This window comes from Eurosta solidaginis, chromosome 4 (genome assembly GCF_040869045.1).
Source record: "Eurosta solidaginis isolate ZX-2024a chromosome 4, ASM4086904v1, whole genome shotgun sequence".
Taxonomy (NCBI): Eukaryota; Metazoa; Arthropoda; class Insecta; order Diptera; family Tephritidae; genus Eurosta; species Eurosta solidaginis.
The window spans coordinates 111,331,886-111,359,325 of NC_090322.1; the positions used below are offsets into that span (position 1 = coordinate 111,331,886).

Below are 27,440 nucleotides of genomic sequence, written 5' to 3' on the forward strand. Positions count from 1 at the left end.
AAAACAATTTCTTTAATGAGTATGATTTACTATAAAATTAAAAGTTTACGTTTTAATTAAATATATTTACTAGGAATACACAAAAAGAAAATTACAAAAAAATTTAAACTATACACTATGTCCGTTATAAACGTTAACTTGATTATTAAGTTATCTAGCGAACCGTATAAATAGGTCTGCGCGATTGACGCACTGCCTACTACATAGATAAGCATACGTGAATGTTAGTTTAAATCATGGATGAATAGGTACTTTAGAGAAGAAGGAATTTGTAGGCCCTTACCGTTTGCGAAATTTTGCTAAATTAGCATAAAAACCTTTGATAAAAATATAAATTATTGGAATCAGGCAAGGAAACTGGTATAGCTGGGAAAAAGGGGGGAGGGGGATATGTTCAAATGAAAGTAATGGTAAAATTAAACAAAAATGAATATTAAATTAAAATAAAGTTACCTAAACTCAAATAAATTAATTGAAATAAAATAGACTAAAAGGAAATAACCTAACCCAAATACAATAAAGAAAAGAAGTAAGCTCAAATAAACCAGAATAAAATAAAATAATCTACAGTAAAACAAACTAAAATAAAATACCACAATTTTTTTTCTAAATGTACCCCTCCCCTTCTTACTGGTTACATCTATGGCCTTCCTCTAACTTAGCAACCAATAAATTTTTTTTTTGAGTAGGTATTTCGGCCAGATTCCAGGTAAGTGCAAGGGTCAGAAGCACCTACAGTGTGGTGCAGAACAATAGCAACACAGACATACAATTTAATTGTGATAAGTAAATTTGTATAGTAGGTGAGGAGATTATAAGTAGTCGGCCAATTGATGTAACTTTGATCTATGTTCTAGAAAGTTTTTTTTCTCGCTCCAACCAGTTAGCAACAAACTTCCAAATTGCATTGGCAGTAACATTTAAACGCTTTTACACTATGTTCAAAAGAAAAAGGGAACCAAAGGAAGAATTTAGTTTATTTTGAAGTCGCCCGATGTAGACCAATCGTGCAGCAATCGAAGCGACAGGATCTGTTATTTTCGGCTTCAAGGCAACTGTCTTCAGACCATTATTTTAAAAACAAACTTTCGAACTAGCATGATCACAGTTGTATCAAGATGACCTCAGTTTTCGTTCTATCAATCTGAATTGCGAAATTGATGTATGTAACGTCTTAGTACCTAACTCTTGGAATTAATGTATCTAGGTTTTATATCAGAACGTTTGTAAGGAATATTATCTTACAAAATCAACATCCAAACAGACTCAGTTTTCTTTTATTATCCCCATTAACATGAGATACAATTAAGGTATAAAAGCCAAATTAACTTTCAATGATAAGCAAGCCTCCGTCTCTTTAGATCGTGATTTTGGAAGATTTAACATTAGTTAGCTGTAATCTCTCAAGTTTTGCCTAGTATTAATTCAGATTTTTTTTGTTTATATAATGAAGTGTCAATAAAAACATAGTAGGAATGGGAATGCTGGCGTTCGTAGGGAAAACAGGTAAGGGGTCACCGAAAATTAGGTGCGTCGGTGGCCATGGTTTTGAGGGTGGGATAAGCACCGGGCGTCGCAACAACACCCGCGGCGGCCCCTCTATATATTCGGCCCTTCATTTCTTCAGTTTTATGTTTATTATTTTGATTTTCAGCGTTGGTAACCGGCCATGTCCGGTTCGGTGATTTTTTTGCGGTTATTTTTTTTTTTTTGAATTTAAATTTTGAATGTTTAACGGTCTGTCCGTGATATCCGGGTCGGCCGCATGTTGTTTTAGTTTGAATTTATAAGCGTTTTGAGTCGGTCTCTGCGCTTCTGTCGGTTTTTCTTGAATTTGAGAGCTTTTAGTTTGATAGGCATGATAGGAATTTTTTTCTGTTTATGGCGCAGGAACAGTAAGGTTGGCAAGGACCCGCCCCAGCCGACAATGACTAGCCACTGTGCACCACAACATCATGCCGACCGCCTTCCTTACTGCTTCCATCATAGATGCGATTCCATAACAATGTATTTAAAGATCACTGTCAGTATATAAGAAATAGAATTACTAAAAACTCAGATATTATTAAGTACCTATCATGTAAGCGCTCGCTCATTGGCCCAGCTCTATTAATTCATGTTGTCAACGCTCTAATACTCTCCTTAATAAACTACGCTATTGAAATTTATGGACATCACTCAAAGAACCATATCATGCTTGCTGCTCCGTATCCCTCGGCTATAAGAAGTTCGCTTCATGCTTTTCCAACATCGCCTATCAAAAATTTATTAGCTGAATCTGGTCTTCCCTTCCTAACGGATACCATGGAAGACAGCACTATCAAACTCTACCCTAGAATTATCCTTGGTTCCAACAACACGCTACAAAATGCTTTGTATTCATCATCACGGATCCGATCGCCAAAAATTTAATCAGCTATTTACAAAAGCGCGACTTTTGCCAAACCAAACAACTTGCCATTAAAACCACCTAAACTACGTAAACTTTGTCATCCTCCATGGCTGATTTCTAAAGAAACTTTTATAGACAATCTAGTTCGCCTACCTAAAAACACCACTCCGAATGCGATTTACGTCACTGAATTTCGAGTAGTTGCGAGTGCATTAAAACATAATAGTTGGAGATTTATTTACACGGACGGATCTAAAAACACCAGTACGTCTTTTGCTGTCGTTAGCAAGAAAGGTAAGCCGATATCCTATGGGCTGCTTTTCCCTTTCTGTTCTATATTTATCGCTGAAGCCTCCACAATTTTCCACGCCGTTCTACATGCTTCTAAAAACGCTGGAAAATATGTAATATGTACCGACAGCTTATCGTGTTTTCAATCTATACAAAATAGCAATAACCTCACTAATGTCATCAACTGAATTATAGAATATCTTATTCTATATCAAAAGAAAATTAAGCTAATGTGGGTTCCAAGCCACACTGGTATAACCGGAAATTCTTACGCTGATGAATTAGCAAAAGATGCATCTAATGCGCCCACATTAACAGTCAGTTTCTTTACAAAATCCGAGATATATCGTCTCATCAACGAAAGGAGACACTCTAAACTGGCCATCGATTGGATTTCTTATAATCACCATTATGCTATAGTCAACTCAGCAAGGATCAAACCAGTATATCCTTCAACAATACCAGCTAACTTTCTCACTCCATACATACGTCTCCGAATAGGACACAAAATAGCTACGCATGCTCACCTCCTTGGTAGCATAAGAACCAATTGCTGTCCATTTTGCAACGCCACAGCAACTGTCCTCCACCTATTAGAATTTTGCCCAATGCTTCGAGATAAAAGAGAATGCAGCTTCAATACGGATCCTATTTCCCTCCTTTACAACCCAACTGATAAAAACATAAAAACTAGATATCATTTTCTAAAAGATCAGATCTATTGATAAGAATTTAACACAAATCGTTTATTCAACGGACAGCCTCTGATGCTAGCGCTGCATGTTTTTTAGGTTGTACATATGTTAAATAACATTGTATAAGCTTTTATAAATAAAATAAAAAATAAATAAAATGTTACATGGAATTGTACATTCAGGTACAAAGGCTACCCGTAGATTCATTGTTAAGAAATACTAGTATCGCCTGTGGTCGAAATTCGACCAACGTGTATTTTTTTCAACTCAGTCTATGCATCAAGTGTTGGAAATATAGCAAACTGGTCTAACTTACTTAACTTTTTCTTTAAAATATTTAATTTGATCTAAGACTTTATACTTTTTGATTGTATTTTCTTAAATTTTGTACAAACTTTTCACGTGTAATTATAACGTTTTGGTATGGAGCTCCTTAAACAAAAATATAAAAATTATGTAAATGAAATTGACATAGAATTATGGTGAAATTACTTGAAATTGAATTGAAAATTAGGTTTTTCCACACCACCCGGAAGGTCCCCGTTGGCGCGCTACCGAAGTTAGTTTTGGGAGCTCGGTTCCCCAGTACGCCTATATCACCCATACACATATATCGCCCATTTACTTCAATAGTGTCATAATTCAAAAAACATGAACTTTTAGTTAAAAACGAAGAAATTTGCTAAAGGAATTTAGCCTATTTCACGCCATCCGTTTAATTTTGTATAAATACATATCTAATTGGTAAGTGTGCACAAAAAAAAATTTCGAGTAGAATAGAGGATACCTTCATAAAAAATAAAATAAAAATATAAAAAAATTATGTAATGAGAAAGAAGTCAGAGTTTACTAAAAAATGTTTAATTAAGGAAAAAAAATAAAGTACTTAAATTGCGAAAAAATTAAGTGAAGTGAACAATTAGTTCCATATAAAAACGCAATAACCGCACTTAGACTTTTTTCCGGGTTTTAATGTGATCATTGTGGAAATATGAAGATCCTAATATTCGGATGTTTAATGTTGGGATTCCCATTGAGATCTATGTACGTAATTAATTTGTATTAAATTTGTAAACACTCCATTTCATGAATATATATGACCATATCTACCATAAAATATCGTCTGTGAACAATATAATACTAAGATATAACAAAGCAGAATAAATTAGAAAGAAAAGAAAAACAAACAAAAACATTGAAATTATTCACGCAAACATATTTACTAAAATAAAATTGATTTCGTAACTTTAAGCGACATAAACAAATTAGGGTTATGGGATCTAAGCATTCGATTAATGGATATATAATCCAACAAAGTTAGTTTAATAATAAATATAGTGGGTAATATACTGCCTATGCAATGATGCCGGTTGCCGCTTTGACCTAAAATTAAAAACGTTTTTGGGACGTTTTTTTGTTTCGTTTAATATACAACATGAAACTTTCCGATTCAGTCAAGTTGCATTTAAATAATAATAAACCAATTTGAAATAAGAGAATTTATAAACACTCCATTTCATGAATATATATGACCATATCTACCATAAAATATCGTCTGTGAACCATATAATACTAAGATATAACAAAGCAGAATAAATTAGAAAGAAAAGAAAAACAAACAAAAACATTGAAATTATTCACGCAAACATATTTACTAAAATAAAATTGATTTCGTAACTTTAAGCGACATAAACAAATTAGGGTTATGGGATCTAAGCATTCGATTAATGGATATATAATCCAACAAAGTTAGTTTAATAATAAATATAGTGGGTAATATACTGCCTATGCAATACGGCCGCTATGATGCCGGTTGCCGCTTTGACCTAAAATCAAATACGTTTTTGGGACGTTTTTTTGTTTCGTTTAATATACAACATGAAACTTTCCGATTCAGTCAAGTTGCATTTAAATAATAATAAACCAATTTGAAATAAGAGAATTTATAATAAAATAAAATAAGAAATAAAATAAATTAGCATAAAAGGCAATATAAAAAATTTAATGTTATATTTTTGTAACTTTTTTTTTTTGTTCATTAACGTACTTTATCTAAAATGAGGATTAAATCTGCAAATGCAAAAATATTTTCGGGCATATTGTTATAAATAAATTAGTCAGTTTCAACAAAAGTTAACTCACTTATCTTGTTTGGTTGATTTTCCGACAGGGTGGATAAATGATGTATATTGGAACGATTTTCCGTCATCCCTTGTCAAAGTTGGTTTTGAGACAAACCGGTTTCGGCGTTGTGCCATCGTCAGTGTCGCTTTTCGTTCTGATCTGTTGTTGTCGTTTGTCCTGTATTGTTTTTGGTATTCACCTGTGGGATCCTCTCTCATTCTACGACATTTCATTTCCTCTATGAGATCCTCGGTTTTGGATATATATTGCTCTTTTTCGATTGTTGTTGTTGTTGTAGCGATTAGGTTACTCCCCGAAGGCTTTGGGGAGTGTTATCGATGTGATGGTCCTTTGTCGGATACAGATCCGATACGCTCCGGTAACACAGCACCATTAAGGTGCTGGCCCGACCATCTCGGGAACGATTTATATGGCCACATTGAACCTTCAGGCCATCCCTCCCTCCCCACCCCCAAGTTCCATGAGGAGCTTGGGGTTGCCAGAGCCTCGTCTGTTAGTGAAACGGGATTCGCCGCTCGAAGGTGAGGTTGACAATTGGGTTGGAGAAGCTATATGTTGCGCTACACAACCCCTTGAATCCCCTCTTTTTCGATTAGCACAGTGGTGTTTCCTTTGTCCGCTTTCGTTGTGACAATATTGTTTTTCCTTAGTTTATGCCGTAGATTCTTTATTGTTTTCTCTTCTGTATTCGATTTTTGTCCTTCCTGTGCTTTCACCTCCTTTTTTATGATTTCCCTGCACATGTGTCTTGCGTGCTCCTGTTCTTTCTGTGGTATCAATGATATTGCGATCTCCGCATCTACAATCGCTTGCTCCGTTTTTCTTACTGTATTCTGGTCCATGATATTGTGCTTCAGGCCCTTTTCGAGAAGTTGTGCCTCTTCCTTGGTAATGGCCACTGTTGTGAGGTTAACGAACTTGTCATGAAACTGGTGAGTGTTTTGGTTTGGTTACCCTCTCGTCGTCCTGCCAGCTTGTCCAATTTTCGGTTCAGCGACCTGTATTTCTGTTGTAGTTCCTGATCGACCTCTGTCTTAATGCGGTCGAAACATTCCATTAATGCAGTCGTAGGTAGTTGTTCTGCCAATCTTAAATGGATAGATAATAACTCGGCATTTATCTCATCCTTCTTCGAGTACAAGCTTTCCAACTCATATTTTAAGAAATCCTTTTCCTTAAAAAATTGTTTCCTTAAAAAATTCTTTTCCTGCTAGATTTGGTATTTGCCTTTATTGTTATTTTTGCGAATTTCGGAGTAACATTCAATTCCAGGCATTGTTTGTTGAAACAAATGCTCGCCTTTGCTTTATATATTTTCAGTAGGCGTCGCTTGTAAATTGTTAGTAGTCCGTTCGCGTTCAAGTTAAAAGCCTGACAAGCAATAACTGACTTATCTTGTTTGGTTGATTTTCTAACAGGGTGGATAAATGATGTATATTGGAACGATTTTCCGTCATCCCTTTTCAAAGTTGGTTTTGAGACAAACCGGTTTCGGCGTTGTGCCATCGTCAGTGTCGCTTTTCGTTCTGATCTGTTGTTGTCGTTTGTCCTGTATTGTTTTTGGTATTCACCTGTGGGATCCTCTCTCATTCTACGACATTTCATTTCCTCTATGAGATCCTCGGTTTTGGATATATATGCTCTTTTTCGATTGTTGTTGTTGTTGTAGCGATTAGGTTACTCCCCGAAGGCTTTGGGGAGTGTTATCGATGTGATGGTCCTTTGTCGGATACAGATCCGATACGCTCCGGTAACACAGCACCATTAAGGTGCTGGCCCGACCATCTCGGGAACGATTTATATGGCCACATTGAACCTTCAGGCCATCCCTCCCTCCCCACCCCCAAGTTCCATGAGGAGCTTGGGGTCGCCAGAGCATCGTCTGTTAGTGAAACGGGATTCGCCGCTCGAAGGTGAGGTTGACAATTGGGTTGCAGAAGCTATATGTTGCGCTACACAACCCCTTGAATCCCCTCTTTTTCGATTAGCACAGTGGTGTTTCCTTTGTCCGCTTTCGTTGTGACAATATTGTTTTTCCTTAGTTTATGCCGTAGATTCTTTATTGTTTTCTCTTCTGTATTCGATTTTTGTCCTTCCTGTGCTTTCACCTCCTTTTTTATGATTTCCCTGCACATGTGTCTTGCGTGCTCCTGTTCTTCCTGTGGTATCAATGATATTGCGATCTCCGCATCTACAATCGCTTGCTCCGCTTTTCTTACTGTATTCTGGTCCATGATATTGTGCTTCAGGCCCTTTTCGAGAAGTTGTGCCTCTTCCTTGGTAATGGCCACTGTTGTGAGGTTAACGAACTTGTCATGAAACTGGTGAGTGTTTTGGTTTGGTTACCCTCTCGTCGTCCTGCCAGCTTGTCCAATTTTCGGTTCAGCGACCTGTATTTCTGTTGTAGTTCCTGATCGACCTCTGTCTTAATGCGGTCGAAACATTCCATTAATGCAGTCGTAGGTAGTTGTTCTGCCAATCTTAAATGGATAGATAATAACTCGGCATTTATCTCATCCTTCTTCGAGTACAAGCTTTCCAACTCATATTTTAAGAAATCCTTTTCCTTAAAAAATTCTTTTCCTGCTAGATTTGGTATTTGCCTTTATTGTTATTTTTGCGAATTTCGGAGTAACATTCAATTCCAGGCATTGTTTGTTGAACCAAATGCTCGCCTTTGCTTTATATATTTTCAGTAGGCGTCGCTTGTAAATTGTTAGTAGTCCGTTCGCGTTCAAGTTAAAAGCCTGACAAGCAATAACTGACTTATCTTGTTTGGTTGATTTTCCGACAGGGTGGATAAATGATGTATATTGGAACGATTTTCCGTCATCCCTTGTCAAATTTGGTTTTGAGACAAACCGGTTTCGGCGTTGTGCCATCGTCAGTGTCGATTTTCGTTCTGATCTGTTGTTGTCGTTTGTCCTGTATTTATAGTTCGTAGGTATATGAGCAGGTATTGTCAAATTGATGCTTGTGTATATTTAGTTATGTGTATGTGCTGTGTGTTCATTCAGAACCGAGGGTGGTTTACTAATCGATTTGTGTGGCTGACTGGGGTAGGTAGAAATCTGTGATTTTAGTCCTTTGACCGTCTTTGTCGGTTTTTTGTTTTGGTGTGTTAATTGTTTTGTGTTTATTTGTTGGTGTGTGTTTGTCTGTTGTACCTGTGTGATTAAGTTGTTTCCTGTAAACAAGTTTTAAAGGCTCGAATATTGTGTCAGAAATTGTGTTTATCTGTTCGTTTATTATTCTACCGTCGAATGTTTTCTGTTTGTAGATTTCCATGTTTTCGAGTACGTTGAGACGTCGGCTCTTTTCCTGTATGTGAAGAACCCTAATTGTTTTATTGATGTTTGCTGTGGAACATTCATTCTCGACCATGTGATTCGCGAAGTTAGACTCGGGTATAATGTTTGGATTCCGTGTTTTTTTGTTGTAATCTCTAATATGTTCTCTGAACCTCGTTCTTATTTGCCGTCCTGTTTGTCCTATGTAACTATGCTGGCATCCGCAGGTAAGCTTGTATACGCCGTGGCTGCTAAACGGATCCTCTGAGTTAATGTTAGTTCTTAGTTTTCGTCCTAGATTGTTCGATGTTTTGAATGCTGTGTTAATGTTGTATTTTTTAAAGAAGTTCGCCAATTTATATGTTGCTTTTCCAGTATATGTTATAGTCGTCCAGCTATTATTTTCCTTTTCATTATTTCTTTTTGGTTCTCCATTTGTCCTTCTGAGCTTATCTACTAGTGCTTTTTTATATCCGTTGTTTGCAGCGATATTATATATGACCTCAAGTTCTCTCTTATTTGCCTCTTGTGTAAGCGGTGTTCTTTCAAGTCTATGTACCAAGTGCCTTAATGCTGCATTTTTATGCTGTTGAGGGTGATTTGAGGTATTGTGTATTACTGTATCGGTGGCCATTGACTTTCTATATATGTCATAGTTAAATCTTTTGGCTTCTTTATCAATATTTATCGTGAGGTCTAGATAGTTGATTCCTCCGTCTTTTTCGGTTTCCATTGTAAATTTTATATTTCCGTGCTGCTTGTTGAGGTACTCCAGAACAAGCTCTTCGTTATTAGTAGTTAAAACGCATATTATGTCATCCACGTATCTAGCATAAAATGACACGCCTAATTTGGACTTCAGCTCCTGTATGTACTTTTCTTCCACATTTTGCATAAACACTTCCATAAGAATTGCTGATGTGGGGCTTCCCATTCCAAGACCGTTTGTTTGTCTATATATTTTATTGTTGAATTGAAAATAGTTTTGACGTAAAGTGGTTCTTAGCGTATTTGTGATTTGCATACTTTGTTTTTTGTGTTATGAACTATTGTTGAGCTAACTATGTCCAAAGTCTCCGATAGTGTTATAGATGGGTATAAATCTTTTATGTCAAAAGATACCAATTTGCTATTTCTTGTTAGCTCTACGGTCTCGAGTCTCTCTATTAGTTCTGTTGTGTTAGCTATTGCATATTCGTTCCATAGCTCCAGAGTATCTATCAATATCGTTTTTAAATATTTGGACAGTTTGTAACATGGTGTCGATTTAAAATTAATGATGGGCCTCATTGGCGTGTCCGGCTTGTGGAATTTTGGTAGCGCAACCAGTGGAGGAGCCGAAGGGTTCATTTGGAACAATCTATGTGCCATGTTAGAATCTACTATATTGGTTGCATTCTTTATAGCAACTTTGATTTGTTTTTTGGTATTCATCTGTGGGATCCTCTCTCATTCTACGACATTTCATTTCCTCTATGAGATCCTCGGTTTTGGATATATATTGCTCTTTTTCGATTAGCACAGTGGTGTTTCCTTTGTCCGCTTTCGTTGTGACAATATTGTTTTTCCTTAGTTTATGCCGTAGATTCTTTATTGTTTTCTCTTCTGTATTCGATTTTTGTCCTTCCTGTGCTTTCATCTCCTTTTTTATGATTTCCCTGCACATGTGTCTTGCGTGCTCCTGTTCTTCCTGTGGTATCAATGATATTGCGATCTCCGCATCTACAATCGCTTGCTCCGTTTTTCTTACTGTATTCTGGTCCATGATATTGTGCTTCAGGCCCTTTTCGAGAAGTTGTGCCTCTTCCTTGGTAATGGCCACTGTTGTGAGGTTAACGAACTTGTCATGAAACTGGTGAGTGTTTTGGTTTTGGTTACCCTCTCGTCGTCCTGCCAGCTTGTCCAATTTTCGGTTCAGCGACCTGTATTTTTGTTGTAGTTCCTGATCGACCTCTGTCTTAATGCGGTCGAAACATTCCATTAATGCAGTCGTAGGTAGTTGTTCTGCCAATCTTAAATTGATAGATAATAACTCGGCATTTATCTCATCCTTCTTCGAGTAAAAGCTTTCCAACTCATATTTTAAAAAATCCTTTTCCGCTTTTCTAACTGTTTTCCTGCTAGATTTGGTATTTGCCTTTATTGTTATTTTTGCGAATTTCGGAGTAACATTCAATTCCAGGCATTGTTTGTTGAACCAAATGCTCGCCTTTGCTTTATATATTTTCAGTAGGCGTCGCTTGTAAATTGTTAGTAGTCCGTTCGCGTTCAAGTTTAAAGCCTGACAAGCAATAACTGACTCATCTTGTTTGGTTGATTTTCCGACAGGGTGGATAAATGATGTATATTGGAACGATTTTCCGTCATCCCTTGTCAAATTTGATTTTGAGACAAACCGGTTTCGGCGTTGTGCCATCGTCAGTGTCGATTTTCGTTCTGATCTGTTGTTGTCGTTTGTCCTGTATTTATAGTTCGTAGGTATATGAGCAGGTATTGTCAAATTGATGCTTGTGTATATTTAGTTATGTGTATGTGCTGTGTGTTCATTCAGAACCGAGGGTGGTTTACTAATCGATTTGTGTGGCTGACTGGGATAGGTAGAAATCTGTGATTTTAGTCGTTTGACCTTCTTTGTCGGTTTTTGTTTTGGTGTGTTAATTGTTTTGTGTTTATTTGTTGTTGTGTGTTTGTCTGTTGTACCTGTGTGATTAAGTTGTTTCCTGTAAACAAGTTTTAAAGGCTCGAATATTGTGTTTATCTGTTCGTTTATTATTCTACCGTCGAATGTTTTCTGTTTGTAGATTTCCATGTTTTCGAGTACGTTGAGACGTCGGCCCTTTTCCTGTATGTGAAGAACCCTAACTGTTTTATTGATGTTTGCTGGGGAACATTCATTCTCGACCATGTGATTCGCGAAGTTAGACTCGGGTATAATGTTTGGATTCCGTGTTTTTTTTTGTTGTAATCTCTAATATGTTCTCTGAACCTCGTTCTTATTTGCCGTCCTGTTTGTCCTATGTAACTATGCTGGCATCCGCAGGTAAGCTTGTATACGCCGTGGCTGCTAAACGGATCCTCTGAGTTAATGTTAGTTCTTAGTTTTCGTCCTAGATTGTTCGATGTTTTGAATGCTGTGTTAATGTTGTATTTTTTAAAGAAGTTTGCCAATTTATATGTTGCTTTTCCAGTATATGTCATAGTCGTTCAGCTATTATTTTCCTTTTCATTATTTCTTTTTGGTTCTCCATTTGTCCTTCTGAGCTTATCTACTAGTGATTTTTTATATCCGTTGTTTGCAGCGATATTATATATGACCTCAAGTTCTCTCTTATATGCCTCTTGTGTAAGCGGTGTTCTTTCAAGTCTATGTACCAAGTGCCTTAATGCTGCATTTTTATGCTGTTGAGGGTGATTTGAGGTATTGTGTATTATTGTATCGGTGGCCGTTGACTTTCTATATATGTCATAGTTAAATCTTTTGGCTTCTTTATCAATATTTATCGTGAGGTCTAGATAGTTGATTCCTCCGTCCTTTTCGGTTTCCATTGTAAATTTTATATTTCCGTGCTGCTTGTTGAGGTACTCCAGTACAAGCTCTTCGTTATTAGTAGTTAAAACGTTTTCTTTAATTATAAACAAATAGAGTAATATTTGTTAACAAAAATAGGCCTATGCACTGCGGCTGATCCATACGAATCGATTCATATAACTTTTATATGATTTTACGTATGCTAAGTATGCGAAACAGCCTGTCAATTGATTATATGGAAATTTTGTTATCGTATTAATATATAGATAGTGGGTATTATACTGCCTACAAAATACGGCCGCTATGATGCCGGTTGCCGTTTTGCCCTAAAATCTAAAACGTTTTTGGGACGTTTTTTTTCATTTAATATACAACGTGAAATTTTCCGATTCAGTCAAGTTGCATTTAATAATAATAACCTAAGTTGAAATAAAAGAATATATAATAAAATAAAATAAGAAATAAAATAAATTAGCATAAAAAACAATATAAAAAATTTAATGTTATATTTTTGTAACTTTTTTTTTTTGTTCAGTATAAGACGTACTTTATCTAAAATGAGGATTAAATCTGCAAATGCAAAAACATTTTGGGGCAAATTTGCCATTAATTGTTATAAATAAATTAGTTAGTTTCAACAAAAGTTAACTCATTATTTGCGATTTCATGTTTTTTTGTAAACAACTAAAGTAAAAGACAAAGAATCTGTTAAATAAAGACTTATGTATTTACGTGTAAGTGAAATTTGCCACAAAAAATGGACAGGTCAGAAATTAATTCTATTAAGATTTTTTGGTACGCTACAAATTATTTTGGAACAATTATTTAGGAATTTGGTAGAGGCTATTATAGGTAAGTTGCAACAATGGGAAACCATGTTTTAATCTTTCATGGTTATGTAGGTTTGTGGCTTAGAGCACTTACATAATTTGTCCAAAGATGGCGCGCTTTTGTGCAAGAAAGTAAATATCCAAATTTGGAGAGATTGTTGGATTTACAAAAAACTTTTTCTATTAATTATAGACAAATAGAGTAATATTTGTTAACAAAAATAGGCCTATGCACTGCGGCTGATCTATACGAATCGATTAATATCACTTTTATATGATTTTACGTATGCTAACTATGCGAAACCGCCTGTCAATTGTTTGTATGGAAATTTTGTTAGCGTATTAACCCATTTACGCCCAAACAAAGACCGTCAGTATTTTTTTATATTTATTTTCAGTTTTGTCATCTTACAAATCACATTAATTAAGTTTAGTATTACAAATTTACGAAAAAGTGACAAAAGTTGACTTTTGAGGGTGTACTTTATTTAGTACAGCGGGCACTTATGAGTTATATATTTTAAAACATTCTTTGTCAATGTATAACGTTTTTTGGCATCCTGTACATTGTCATTTTATTCGCGTATGACACAAAACATATCGTAGCTGTTTGGGAAGCTTTCCAGGGCTACTTCCGTTGTTCCTGTTTGGACCTGCTACGATACAGCCGAATGGACGAGCTTTGTTGACGTTACGGTTCTTAAGGTAGTTCCGAGCAATGTGCCTTCTGAAAGCCAATTGGTCGAACCTATTTTCGCTAGATAAAGTATGTAGACGCCAAGTGTTAGATATGCTCATATCAAGCATGTATGTGAAGATAACCCACCACCATTTTTACCACGAATACCAATGCGATTTTCACGCATTGTTCCAGTTGTTTTATATCCAGTTCCTTTCAAGTCTCGCAGTAAATCACAATTAGTAAAAAAATTGTCAAAAAAAATTGTATGTTCCTCAGGTATCGAAGGCATTTTTAGTAACAACGATTTGACAACTCTATGACCTTGTGAGGTGACAGATGTTTTTCCGCAATATACATCAAAAACATAGGAGTAACGATCAGAACTGGCTGCTACCCATTTTTTGTAACCGAATCTAATTGACTTACCTCGAATGAATTGCTTAGAGGGATGGTGGCCATAATATTTTATCATTGATTCGTCGATCGAAATGTTCTCATGAAATATCCCGTTCTGACAAAACTTTTGAATCAATAGGTCACACAGGGGTCTAATTTTGAACATGTTATCATTGGAAGTAGATGCAAGGCTATTATCAACTAAGTGAAAGTTTCTCTTGATTTCTAGAAATCGTTTTCGTGACATGCCGTTCGACACAATATAATCTTCAAGATCTTCGTCGTAACTCCAACATTGGCGCTCACGTGGTAGTCTATGATAGCCAGATAGTATTAGGATACCCAAAAATCTCCGTAGGTCATCATCGTCCAGTACGAAGTCATGCCTATTATTTTAGGCAGCATACAGGTCAGTGTTCTGCTTGATCAAATGGAGTACCTCATCAAATATTTTTTTCAAAAATCTCTACCGACGAACGTTACGACGGTTAGGTAGCTGTTCAATAACTTCGACTTTTCGCGATGAGCAATCATTATTCATAAACTGGGAGGAGTAAGACGGCGTGCATTTTTCCATTTTGGCCGTGAGTCAGACGGATTTAAACGTCTTCTTTTGCTACACAAGGGTTCGTCATCACTATCGTCCCATTCAGAATCGTCATCGAAATTCGCATTACGGCGCATGAACATACATATCACATGTGCCCATTGTACTAAAAAAGCGACAGTTGACAAAATGATTTCCTAAATCCTGCAAATCACAAACATTTACACGCACGGCACTAAATAAGATTAGCTTTGTCTTTTTACACTTTAAAATTATGAATATTTAAATGGTAAGTCCAATATTTTAATGGAAAATCGCAAATTTTTCTTCTGACTAACTCCGATGTGAAAACTGCATGTGCAAATGTCAAAATCTGGAGTCATCTGTTATACCAATCTATCTGTGATCTTAAGCAAAACGAAGATAATATTACAAGGTGGCTGCACATCTAAATAGTTTTGTTATAAAAGTCGTAGCAAAGTTTTAGGCATGGCTTTTATTGGTGTCGTTTATATAGTACAGAGAGCGCAAATGGGTTAATATATAGATTATTGGTCAAAAGAATGTGTAAATTGTCAAAAGGTAAAAGTTTATCGTCATACAAAATTACCAGTAAGCAAAATTCCAATACCTAAGACTAGATTCGAACATATTCATTTAGGCATTGTAGGTCCTTTACCTGTCTCTAGAGGACATCGATATATATTTACTATTATTGATAGGTTTACTTATGCGTTGGCCGGAGGCATATCCGTTAAGAGACATTTCCGCAAATACTATTGCAAAGAAGTTTCTTCATGAATATATTTCACGTTTTGGAGTTCCTTTGGAAATAACCACTGATCAGGGAGCACAGTTTACATCGAACTTGTTTTCGGAACTGACCAAGTTACTTGGAAGTCACCATATAACTACTTCTCCTTGCCATTCTCAAGCTAATGGGATGGTAGAACGATTTCATAGGCAGTTAAAATCCTCTATAATGGCTAGAAATGGTGCAAGAGATTGGTACGAAGAGTTACCGATAATACTTCTTGGTTTGCGATCAACTTTCAAAGAAGATATTTCGGCTACACCAGCAGAAATGGTTTATGGTCAAAATTTACGTTTGCCTGGGGATCTTATTGTTTCAAGTTCAGAGAATATAAGTTCATCGGATGTTTTAGATAGTTTGAGCAAACATTTTGAAAATGTTCAATCGAATTTGCAGCATCATCAAAATTCTACTAGAGTTTTTGTTCCAAAGAATTTAAAAGATTAGTTTTTGTTCGTGTTGTAAATAAACATTCTTTACAACATCCTTATGAAGTTGTAGAAAAAGATGTTAAAAATTTTAAAGTAATTATAAATAAATAAAACTAAAAAGAAAGTTACTTTTAACTTATTTAATATTAAATCTCTGGAAGGGGGAGTAATGTAGGGTTGTGTTATTTTAATTTATGATATTAAAATAAGTTATATTTATGTTTTATATAAAACTCCTTTGTAGAAATTGAATGAATTATTCTTGTTAATTTTTTATATTTCAATTTTGAAATTATTATAATAAAAAAATTTTCATTCTATAAACATCTTAAAACGAAAACGCAAGTATACTTTCGGGCGTTGTACCATAAAATAATTTTTATAATAAAGTTTTAACGAAAATAGTGATATTTTTTAATTTATTTATTTATTTATTTATCAGTCTACAAATTAAACAATTATACAGACCAAGTATACCGACACTTAATTCTCAGATGTAATACACGATATAAACAACATAAGCAGTCATCAATTTTAAAGTAATATTTAAACAGTATTTAATTAAACGCTTGACAATTTCAGCTAAAATCTTAGAAGTAAGCAAAAGTTAAAATGTTGTAAATGTGTTAAAATGTACTCATGAAGGAGCTATTAAATAATAATTTATGAAATTGACAATAAAGCAAATTAATAGTAGATAAAATATATACAGAATAGAATTTATACAGAGTAAATTTGATTGTATACATATAAAAATAACGCAATTTTGCAAACAAGTTTCAAGTAACTGGTACTTCATATTTGAAACAGAGGGTTGAACAGTATATCACGGTTTAGCGTTCTTTGCTTCATTTCGAATTACAAATTTAATTTAGTTAAAAGGTATTTTTTAATACCAAGAAACGAGTCGCAGACGTCTAAATTTTTACAGTGTTTATTAAAGTCACGACATAAAAAGCGAAGTGGTTCGTGCATTTCATAATTCTACCTGCATATAGCTACAAAAATTGATTGAAAATGTCTAGATGGCCTAATAGGAACGTTAAACTTAATTTCACCAAGCAAAAATGGACTATTTATTGACCCTCTTATTAATTAAGCATCTCCCTGCTCCCTGGCTCTGCAATGTAGGCAGCTGTATTAGTTTTAACCGGCTGCAATAGGGGGGAAGATTTTTAGAAGGATCCCATGGTGTTTTAATGCGAAAAGCAAACATTGTTTCTAGACCGATTCCAGCTTGTCAGAATGAAGTAGATAACGCGGATTCCAAATTATTGAAGCATATCCCAAAGTAGGTCTGACCAATGATATAAAAAGAGTTTTTGTAACGTATGGGTCATTAAATTCTTTAGACCAACGTTTAACGAAAGTACTTTCGCGCTATTCACGCAAGATTCAATATGAAGTTTAAAATCGAGTTTTGGGTCCATTGTAACGCCTAAATCAATAAAATTAGTAACTCGCTTGATTACATAGGTGCCAATAACATAATCATGGGATTGGAAGGACTTCCTTGTAAAACACATGAACTTACATTTAGGTAGGTGTAGTGACATGGCGTTTACATTACACCAGTCACCTAGACTACTCAGATCAGCCTGAAGACATGCCCTATCCACGGGTGAGCGGATAGGCATTACAAGTTTGACATCATCAGCGTACATCAACGGCTTGCAGCTCTTCAAAGCATTAGAAAGGTCATTAATGAACAACAGGAACAAAACCGGACCAAGATGGCTGCCTTGAGGAACACCAGAAGTTACGTTTATGAACCGAGACCAACAATTATTAAATATAAGTGTTTGTTTTCTTTCCTTCACATAAGAAGAAACCCAAGATAGAAGCAAAGGAGGAAATCCTAACCGATCAAGTTTGAATAAAAGTATAGAATGAGAAACTTTATCAAATGCCTTACTAAAATCAGTATAAATAACATCAACTTCACAATTAGTCTTAAAACTGTTGGATACAAAGGTTGTAAACTCGAGCAAGTTGGACACCGTTGATTTACCCTTGCAAAAGCCATGTTGTGAAAAGTCAATTAATGAAGATACTCTAAAAGCAATCTGTTTTGTGATAATCAATTCAAATAGCTTAGGAATAGTGTTGAGTTTGGCTATTCCTCTATAATTTATAACACACGTTCTGCTTCCATTTTTATGCAGTGGTATAATGAATGATTCTTTCCACTTCTTGGGGAATACCCCTTGCTTCAGGGACGCATTAAACAAACAGGCGATATAAGTATCGAGCACAACATTTCAGCACTGCCGACGCAATTTGATCCGGACCACTGGAGTAAGAATTTTTTAGATTTTCCCGATGAGTTAAAACATCACTAGTACATATAACTATATGGGACTGCCTGGGAATCCAGAGGAGACAATCTGAAAGGATAATTCGATGGCGGGTAATCATAGGTGTTTGAATAATTAGATTCGAAGAAATCCGCAAACATGTTAGCAATTTCGAAGCTATCGTTGGAAATCTGATCATTTACCTTCATTGTAGAAGGAAACCCTTTTATCTTCCTTTTTGAATTAACGAAGCTGTAAAACGACTTAGGATTGACAAAAATTTGGCTTTTAATCCTACTGATATAGTTCTTGTAACAAATTCTGTTCAATGTGTTATATTTGTGACGTAAAATTGAGTAGGCGGCATAGTCAGTCATTGATCCAGAAAGTTTGTAACGTTTGAATGGACGCGTCTTCTGATCTTTCATGCGTTTCAATTATTTAGTGCTCGCAGACGTAGGCATGTTTTTTTTAAATATTCCGTATAATACATTATTAAAATGGGATATACTCTCATCAATATCCCCATCGTACTCAGGCCAATTTATTCTCGATACTTTTCGAGTATTACTTTAGACCAATTGGCTTTTCTAAACAGAAATCGGTGAGGGGTCTTTCGCACTACGTTGGAGGAACGCTCAGATAAATTATGAGATTCCATAAACATCGCGAGAGCAGGATGATACATTACAAAACAATTTGAATCGTCTGAGAAAATTAAATCCAAGCATTTACCGAATTTATTCGGAATGTTGTTAACTTGAAAAAGTCCAACATCTGCAAACCCGTTTAGGAAATAATAGTGGATATAGTGAACTATAAAATTACAAATCGGTGTATCAATTTTAAGTGGTTGTAAACCCACAAGTTTATGTTATTGTGAAGTACTTTCAAAGTAGTCTCATAAAGACCATTTTTGCATTATTGAATATTGGAGTTATTTATTCAACAATTTAGCGATACGAACGTTAGTAGAAGGTGTAAAATAAGTGAAGTTTCCCTAAATTCGTTACAATACTGATGTCAAGACACGTCGTTTGACACCTCTCTCGATATTTTTGGACGCGGGTAATTTTTTACGACAGCATGACACTGCTAATACGCGTGAAAAAATATCGAGAGAGGTGTCAAAAGACCAGTATTGAAATCAGTACTAATAATCCGAAACCGGAAAAGAAAAATTTTATCTCTGTCCGGAGATACCCACAAAAAAAAATTGTGAACATAAGTGTTTTCCGCGGGTATAGTTTTGGTCTCCAACCGGTGTCGGACCCACCCAGGGTAATTTTTTATAAGCGCGGCCGAAGGCAGCCTATGCAGAAAGGTGTTCTGCGCAAAAATAATGTGGATCCCACCCCCGGTTTCGGAGGGACCTGTCGGTCATTTTTCGGTTTTTCGTTAATATCTTTTGAACGACTTAAAATTTTTCTTTTCCGGTGTCGGATTATTAATACTGATGTCAAGACGCGTCGTTTGACACCTCTCGATATTTTTGGACGCGTATTAGCAGTGTCATGCTGTCGTATAGAATTACCTTTTTCATAAGCGCGGCCGAAGGCCGCCAACGCAGACAGGTGTTCTGCGCAAAAATACTATGGATACCACCCCCTGTTTCGGAGGTATCCGCGGGCCTTTTTTCGGTTTTTCGTTGATATCTTTTAAACGAGTTAAAATTTTTATTTTCCGGCTTCGGATTATTCTTGTCGAGATTAATACGCCTTTTGACACCTCTTTCGATATTTTTGGACTCGTATTAGCAGTGTTGTTGTTGTTGTAGCAATGCTCGCCCCACCTAATAGCCGCGATCGATCACAAATTGTCATCAATATCCTCTAACGGGAGTCGAAGGAAACTTGCCGTTTCAGCAGGGGTGGACCCAAGGCAATCGGTTCTATGTACCGGAGCGACTCGGGATTTTTCCCGACCAAGGACTGTTATTTCAGTGTGACCCCATCTAATTTGTTTCGTCCCTCCCACAAATTGTCATCCTCCCAGCAGCTCCTTGCAGCAGGACTGCTCCATATTCTCTTACTCCGGGAAGGCATCGAATCCAATCCGGGTCCGTCTCCTGACCCCGGTCCTGAGAAATGGTTTTGCTGCATCTGCCGGAAAAGAATCTTTTTAGGACGGTCATACTCTGTTCAGTGTGTCTCGTGCAAGGGATGGTTGCATCGGACATGTTGTTCTGGGCTTGATCCCAAAACCCGACGTCCACGTAACTTTTATAAATCTTTTGTGGCTCCTTGCTGTTCACGCCCAAGGGCGTCCCGTAGTTTACGTCTAAGCGCCCCCACTACCTTCCAGGAGCCCCGCTGCTCAGCAAGCCACAACAAGAACCCGCTGCTGCTCGCGCCCCACGGCGCCAACAACTCAAACAGCTGCTACCACTCATAACTACAATCTTCGTTGTAGAGTCGGAAGCAATGCTGAGCAACAGCCCCTGCCCCCATCTTCTCCCCCGCTTTTCCGCCAGCAATCGTGTAGGTCAGGGAAACAGACTCTTAGTCCCTACCTATGTTTGCACCGTTTGCCAGCACAGAATATATATGTTTGCGACATCCGCCCAATGCAGCTCCTGCCTTGGGTGGTGCCACTTCCCTAGATGTTCTGGTCTCCGCGGTGGCAACCCCCCGACGGGTTTCATCGCGCCATGTTGACAGGTCGCAAACCCAAATCATCCGGGTACCCCAATGCTTGCCCAAGGACGCCCAGTCCTAGGGCCACAACAGCAATTGCGTCCTGGCCTTCCCCAACCCAGGCGTAGTCACCCGTCACTAACCCCCAGAGTGGCGACGTCTCCCCTTATGCACTTCAGAATTCTGCAGTTAAACTGTAATGGACTAACTGGGAAGAGTACGGAGATAGTCGATTTCATGAAGCGGCACAACATCCGCATTGCTGCGATTCAAGAGACTAAACTCACAGCAAGATCTGCATTGCAGACCTGCTCTGGGTATAACGTCCACAGGAAAGACCGCGAGAGCGGAAATGGAGGCGGTCTCGCGTTTATCATACACCACTCTGTGCAATATTGTATATTTGATCCTGGCATCGACCGCAGGGACAATGTCTTAGAACGTCAAGGCCTATCTGTCCGGTCAGGCGATGCAAACCTAGAAATCATCAACATCTACATCCCTCCTGCCACTTGTTGCCCCAGTGGATACCGCCCTAATGTCAGGGCCTTACTCACTGGCAACAATCGCATTATCTTAGGCGATTTCAATGCCCATCATGATCTATGGCATTCAAACTTGCGGGCGGACAGTAGGGGTGAGATGTTGGCGGATCAAATAGAAGAAACGACGTTCTGCACAATAAACGGAGATGCCCCCACACGTATGGTAGGAAGCTGTCACAGCTCGCCAGATATCTCAATCGTGAGCGCAGAACTCGTAAACTGCGTCAACTGGCAGCCGATGGTAACATCGGCATCCGACCACCTGCCCATACTTATTTCGCTTGAGCGTAACGCCGACTTCATCGTCACTGAAAAACGCACTTTCATAAACTTCAAAAAAGGAAAGTGGGAAGAATATAAATCCTTTACAGACAGCCGCCTAGCTGCCCTCCCTATCCCGACTGATGCCCGACAAGGGGAGCGTGCCTTCCGTAAGGTCATTACATCCGCCTCGGCACATTTCATTCCCGCCGGGAGAATTCCCGAAATCCGGCCCCACTTCCCGGCGGAGGCCGCAAACTTAGCGAGAGAACGTGACCTTATAAGACAGCTTGACCCAGGCGACCCCCAAATAAGGGATATAAACCAACGCATCAGATTGCTTGTAGATGAACACAAGCGGGCGAAATGGGAGGAGCACCTAAGAGGTTGTAACCTCTCTACCGGTGTGGGTAAACTTTGGTCCACCGTAAAGTCCCTATCGAATCCGACTAAGCACAAAGACAAAGTTTCCATCGCCTTTGGCGACAAAGTGCTGTCGGACGCGAAAAAATGCGCGAGCGCTTTCTGCCGACAATATATAATGCATCCTACGGTCGGCAAAGATAGACGGAGAGCCAATAGACGCGCACATAAACACAAATTCAACGCGTCACCAATCACCATCACCGCTAAAGAGGTTGAGGACGCCATTGGTCGTGCTAAACCATCCAAAGCAGTGGGCCCAGACGGCATAGCCATGCCGATGCTTAAAAACCTAGGGAAAGAGGGGTTCAAATATTTACCGCATGTCTTCAATATGTCTCTTTCCACCTTTGTCATACCTGAGAAATGGAAAATGGCCAAGGTGGTCCCGCTACTGAAGCCTGGGAAACCAGCTAACATAGGTGAGTCGTATCGTCCGATATCTCTCCTATCGCCAGTGGCAAAGACGCTTGAAGCCATTTTGCTCCCTTATTTCCAAGCAAATTTGCAGCTAGCCCCTCATCAGCATGGCTTCAGAAAACTCCATAGCACTACCACCGCGCTGAATGCCATTAGCACCCAGATAAATTGCGGTTTAAATCAATACCCCCACCATAGAACAGTACTCGTAGCGCTAGACCTATCAAAAGCTTTTGATACGGTCAACCATGGCTCGTTACTGCAGGACCTGGAAGGGTCTACCCTTCCCCCATGTCTTAAAAGGTGGACCGCAAATTATCTGGGTGGTCGGCAGGCATCGGTGCAATTTAGAAACGAAACATCAAAACCAAGGAGAATTAAACAGGGGGTGCCACAGGGTGGTGTCCTATCCCCACTTTTGTTTAATTTCTACATATCTAAGCTACCTTCACCACCGGAAGGAGTCACAATCGTTTCCTACGCCGATGACTGCACAATAATGGCCACAGGCCCAGGCCCAAAGATCGATGCGCTATGCAATAAAATAAACGGCTACCTCCCTGATCTCTCCAGTTTTTTCGCCTCGCGAAACCTGGCATTATCACCGACTAAATCTTCCGCGACCTTATTTACAACATGGACGCCCCAAATGTCGACCATTTTGAACATCCACGTCGATGGCACTACGCTACCGACTGTCCGACACCCCAAAATCTTGGGTGTGACGTTTGATCAGGATCTACATTTTGGTGAGCACACAGCCGCAATTGTTCCGAGAATTCAGAGCCGTAACAAAATCCTCAAATCCCTCGCTGGCGGTACTTGGGGAAAAGATAAAGAAACGCTCATGACTACATACAAAGCAATTAGCCAGCCGATTACGTGCTACGCGTCACCCATATGGTCGCCAAGCCTAAAAATCACCCACTGGAAGAAACTACAGGCCTGCCAAAATACTGTTCTCAGAATCGCCACGGGCTGTCTTCTTATGTCCCCAGAACACCATCTGCATAATGAGGCGAGAATACTCCCCATCAGGGAGAGAAATGAGATGCTGACCAAACAGTTCCTGTTGAATACCCAGAAACCTGGGCATCCCAACAGACATCTGATTGATGAACCAGCACCGCCTAGGGGCTTAAGGAGTCATCTCCGTAAGCATTTTGAGGAAATACGGCACCTGAGAACCCAGCCGTATGAAGTGAAAAAACACAAGCAGGTCCTTGGTGAACTCCATAAACAGGCGTCGGACCTTTATGCCGGGAATTGCCCGGTGAATCCAGTACTTAACGAAAATTATCCAAAACTTGCGGAAGAGGAACGCATACTCCCCAGGGAAACGCGTGTCACTCTTGCTCAACTTCGTTCTAGATACTGTAACAGGTTAAACTCTTACCTATCCAGAATCAACCCCGACATACAAAATGTATGCCCCGCTTGCAATGTGTCCCCACATGACACCAACCATCTCTTCAATTGTAATGTGGAACCAACGCCTCTAACACCCCTTTCCCCGATTCATGAAGCGGCACAACATCCGCATTGCTGCGATTCAAGAGACTAAACTCACAGCAAGATCTGCATTGCAGACCTGCTCTGGGTATAACGTCCACAGGAAAGACCGCGAGAGCGGAAATGGAGGCGGTCTCGCGTTTATCATACACACTTCATTACAATTGAAGAGATGGTTGGTGTCATGTGGGGACACGTTGCAAGCGGGGCATACATTTTGTATGTCGGGGTTGATTCTGGATAGGTAAGAGTTTAACCTGTTACAGTATCCAGAACGAAGTTGAGCAAGAGTGACACGCGTTTCCCTGGGGAGTATGCGTTCCTCTTCCGAAAGTTTTGGATAATTTTCGTTAAGCACTGGATTCACCGGGCAATTCCCGGCATAAAGGTCCGACGCCTGTTTATGGAGTTCACCAAGGATCTGCTTGTGTTTTTTCACTTCATACGGCTGGGTTCTCAGGTGCCGTATTTCCTCAAAATGCTTACGGAGATGACTCCTTAGGCCCCTAGGCGGTGCTGGTTCATCAATCAGATGTCTGTTGGGATGCCCAGGTTTCTGGGTATTCAACAGGAACTGTTTGGTCAGCATCTCATTTCTCTCCCTGATGGGGAGTATTCACGCCTCATTATGCAGATGGTGTTCTGGGGACACAAGAAGACAACCCGTGGCGATTCTGAGAGCAGTATTTTGGCAGGCCTGTAGTTTCTTCCAGTGGGTGATTTTTAGGCTTGGCGACCATATGGGTGACGCGTAGCACGTAATCGGCTGGCTAATTGCTTTGTATGTAGTCATGAGCGTTTCTTTATCTTTCCCCTAGGTACTGCCAGCGAGGGATTTGATGATTTTGTTACGGCTCTGAATTCTCGGAACAATTGTGGCTGCGTGCTCAACAAAATTTAGACCCTGATCAAACGTCACACCCAAGATTTTGGGGTGTAGGACAGTCGGTAGCGTAGTACCATCGACGTGGATGTTCAAAATGGTCGACATTTGGGGCGTCCATGTTATAAATAAGGTCGCGGAAGATTTAGTCGGTGATAATGCCAGGTTTCGCGAGGCGAAAAAACTGGAGAGATCAGGGAGGTAGCCGTTTATTTTATTGCATAGCGCATTGATCTTTGGGCCTGGGCCTGTGGCCATTATTGTGCAGTCATCGGCGTAGGAAACGATTGTGACTCCCTCCGGTGGTGAAGTTAGCTTAGATATGTAGAAATTAAACAAAAGTGGGGATAGGACACCACCCTGTGGCACCCCTTGTTTAATTTTCCTTGGCTTTAATGCTTCGTCTCTAAATTGCACCGATGCCTGCCGACCACCCAGATAATTTGCGGTCCACCTTTTAAGACATGGGGGAAGGGTAGACCCTTCCAGGTCCTGCAGTAACGAGCCATGGTTGACCGTATCGAAAGATTTTGATAGGTCTAGCGCTACGAGTACTGTTCTATGGTGGGGATATTGATTTAAACCGAAATTTATCTGGGTGCTAATGGCATTTAGCGCGGTGGTAGTGCTATGAAGTTTTCTGAAGCCATGTTGATGAGGGGCTAGCTGCAAATTTGCTTGGAAATAAGGGAGCAAAATGGCTTCAAGCGTCTTTGCCACTGGCGATAGGAGAGATATCGGACGATACGACTCACCTATGTTAGCTGGTTTCCCAGGCTTTAGTAGCGGGACCACCTTGGCCATTTTCCATTTCTCAGGTATGACAAAGGTGGAAAGAGACAGATTGAAGACATGCGCTAAATATTTGAAACCCTCTTTCTCTAGGCTTTTAAGCATCGGCATGGCTATGCCGTCTGGGCCCACTGCTTTGGATGGTTTAGCACGACCAATGGCGTCCTCAACCTCTTTAGCGGTGATGGTGATTGGTGACGCGCTGAATTTGTGTTTATATGCGTGTCTATTGGCTCTCCGTCTATCTTTGTCGACCGTTGGATCCATTATATATTGTCGGCAGAAAGCGCTCGCGCATTTTTTCGCGTCCGACAGCACTTTGTCGCCAAAGGCGATGGAAACTTTGTTGTTGTTGTTGTTGTTGTAGCGATAAGGTTGCTCCCCGAAGGCTTTGGGGAGTGTTATCGATGTGATGGTCCTTTTCCGGATGCAGATCCGGTACGTTCCGGTACCACAGCACCATTAAGATGCTAGCCCGACCATCTCGGGAACGATTTATGTGGCTACATTAAACCTTCAGGCCATCCCCTCCCTCCGCACCCTCAAGATCCATGAGGAGCTTGGGGTCGCCAGAGCCTCGTCTGTTAGTGAAACAGGATTCGCCGCGGATAGGCGAGGTTGACAATTGGATTTGGAGAAGCTATATATTGCGCTGGCAACCTGAAGGGTTGCGCTACACACCCCTTGAATCTGGTATTTTTGTCGCCTCTTACGACAGGCATACCTACCGCGGGTATATTCTGACCCCCTTACCCGCTAGGGTATGGAAACTTTGTCTTTGTGCTTAGTCGGATTCGAATGGGACTTTACGGTGGACCAAAGTTTACCCACACCGCTAGAGAGGTTACAACCTCTTAGGTGCTCCTCCCATTTCGCCCGCTTGTGTTCATCCACAAGCAATCTAATGCGTTGGTTTATATCCCTTATTTGGGGGTCGCCTGGATGAAGCTGTCTTATAAGGTTCTCTCGCTAAGTTTGCGGCCTCCGCCGGGAAGTGGGGCCGGATTTCGGGAATTCTCCCGGCGGGAATGAAATGTGCCGAGGCGGATTTAATGACCTTACGGAAGGCACTACGCTACCGACTGTCCGACACCCCAAAATCTTGGGTGTGACGTTTGATCAGGATCTACATTTTGGTGAGCACACAGCCGCAATTGTTCCGAGAATTCAGAGCCGTAACAAAATCCTCAAATCCCTCGCTGGCGGTACTTGGGGAAAAGATAAAGAAACGCTCATGACTACATACAAAGCAATTAGCCAGCCGATTACGTGCTACGCGTCACCCATATGGTCGCCAAGCCTAAAAATCACCCACTGGAAGAAACTACAGGCCTGCCAAAATACTGTTCTCAGAATCGCCACGGGCTGTCTTCTTATGTCCCCAGAACACCATCTGCATAATGAGGCGAGAATACTCCCCATCAGGGAGAGAAATGAGATGCTGACCAAACAGTTCCTGTTGAATACCCAGAAACCTGGGCATCCCAACAGACATCTGATTGATGAACCAGCACCGCCTAGGGGCTTAAGGAGTCATCTCCGTAAGCATTTTGAGGAAATACGGCACCTGAGAACCCAGCCGTATGAAGTGAAAAAACACAAGCAGGTCCTTGGTGAACTCCATAAACA

At 39.4% G+C, this 27,440-nt stretch overlaps 1 protein-coding gene across 5 annotated transcripts in view; it reads right to left on the minus strand.

Annotated features, from left to right (window-relative positions):
* The window catches only part of LOC137250137 (uncharacterized), a 165,824-nt gene that overhangs the window by 132,384 nt on the left and 6,000 nt on the right, over positions 1-27,440 (minus strand). For 2 of the 5 annotated variants that reach the window (XM_067782470.1, XM_067782471.1), the window contains exon 2: positions 114-12,436. The exons of 1 other annotated variant lie outside the window; for it this stretch is intronic. In XM_067782470.1, the coding sequence (XP_067638571.1) occupies positions 8,557-9,837 (1,281 nt within the window). In that variant the 5' untranslated portion in view covers positions 9,838-12,436 and the 3' untranslated portion in view covers positions 114-8,556. Of the gene's footprint in view, positions 1-113; positions 12,437-27,440 lie in introns of those variants that run through there. 2 more of the 5 variants (XR_010952767.1, XR_010952768.1) reach the window with 2 other exon arrangements.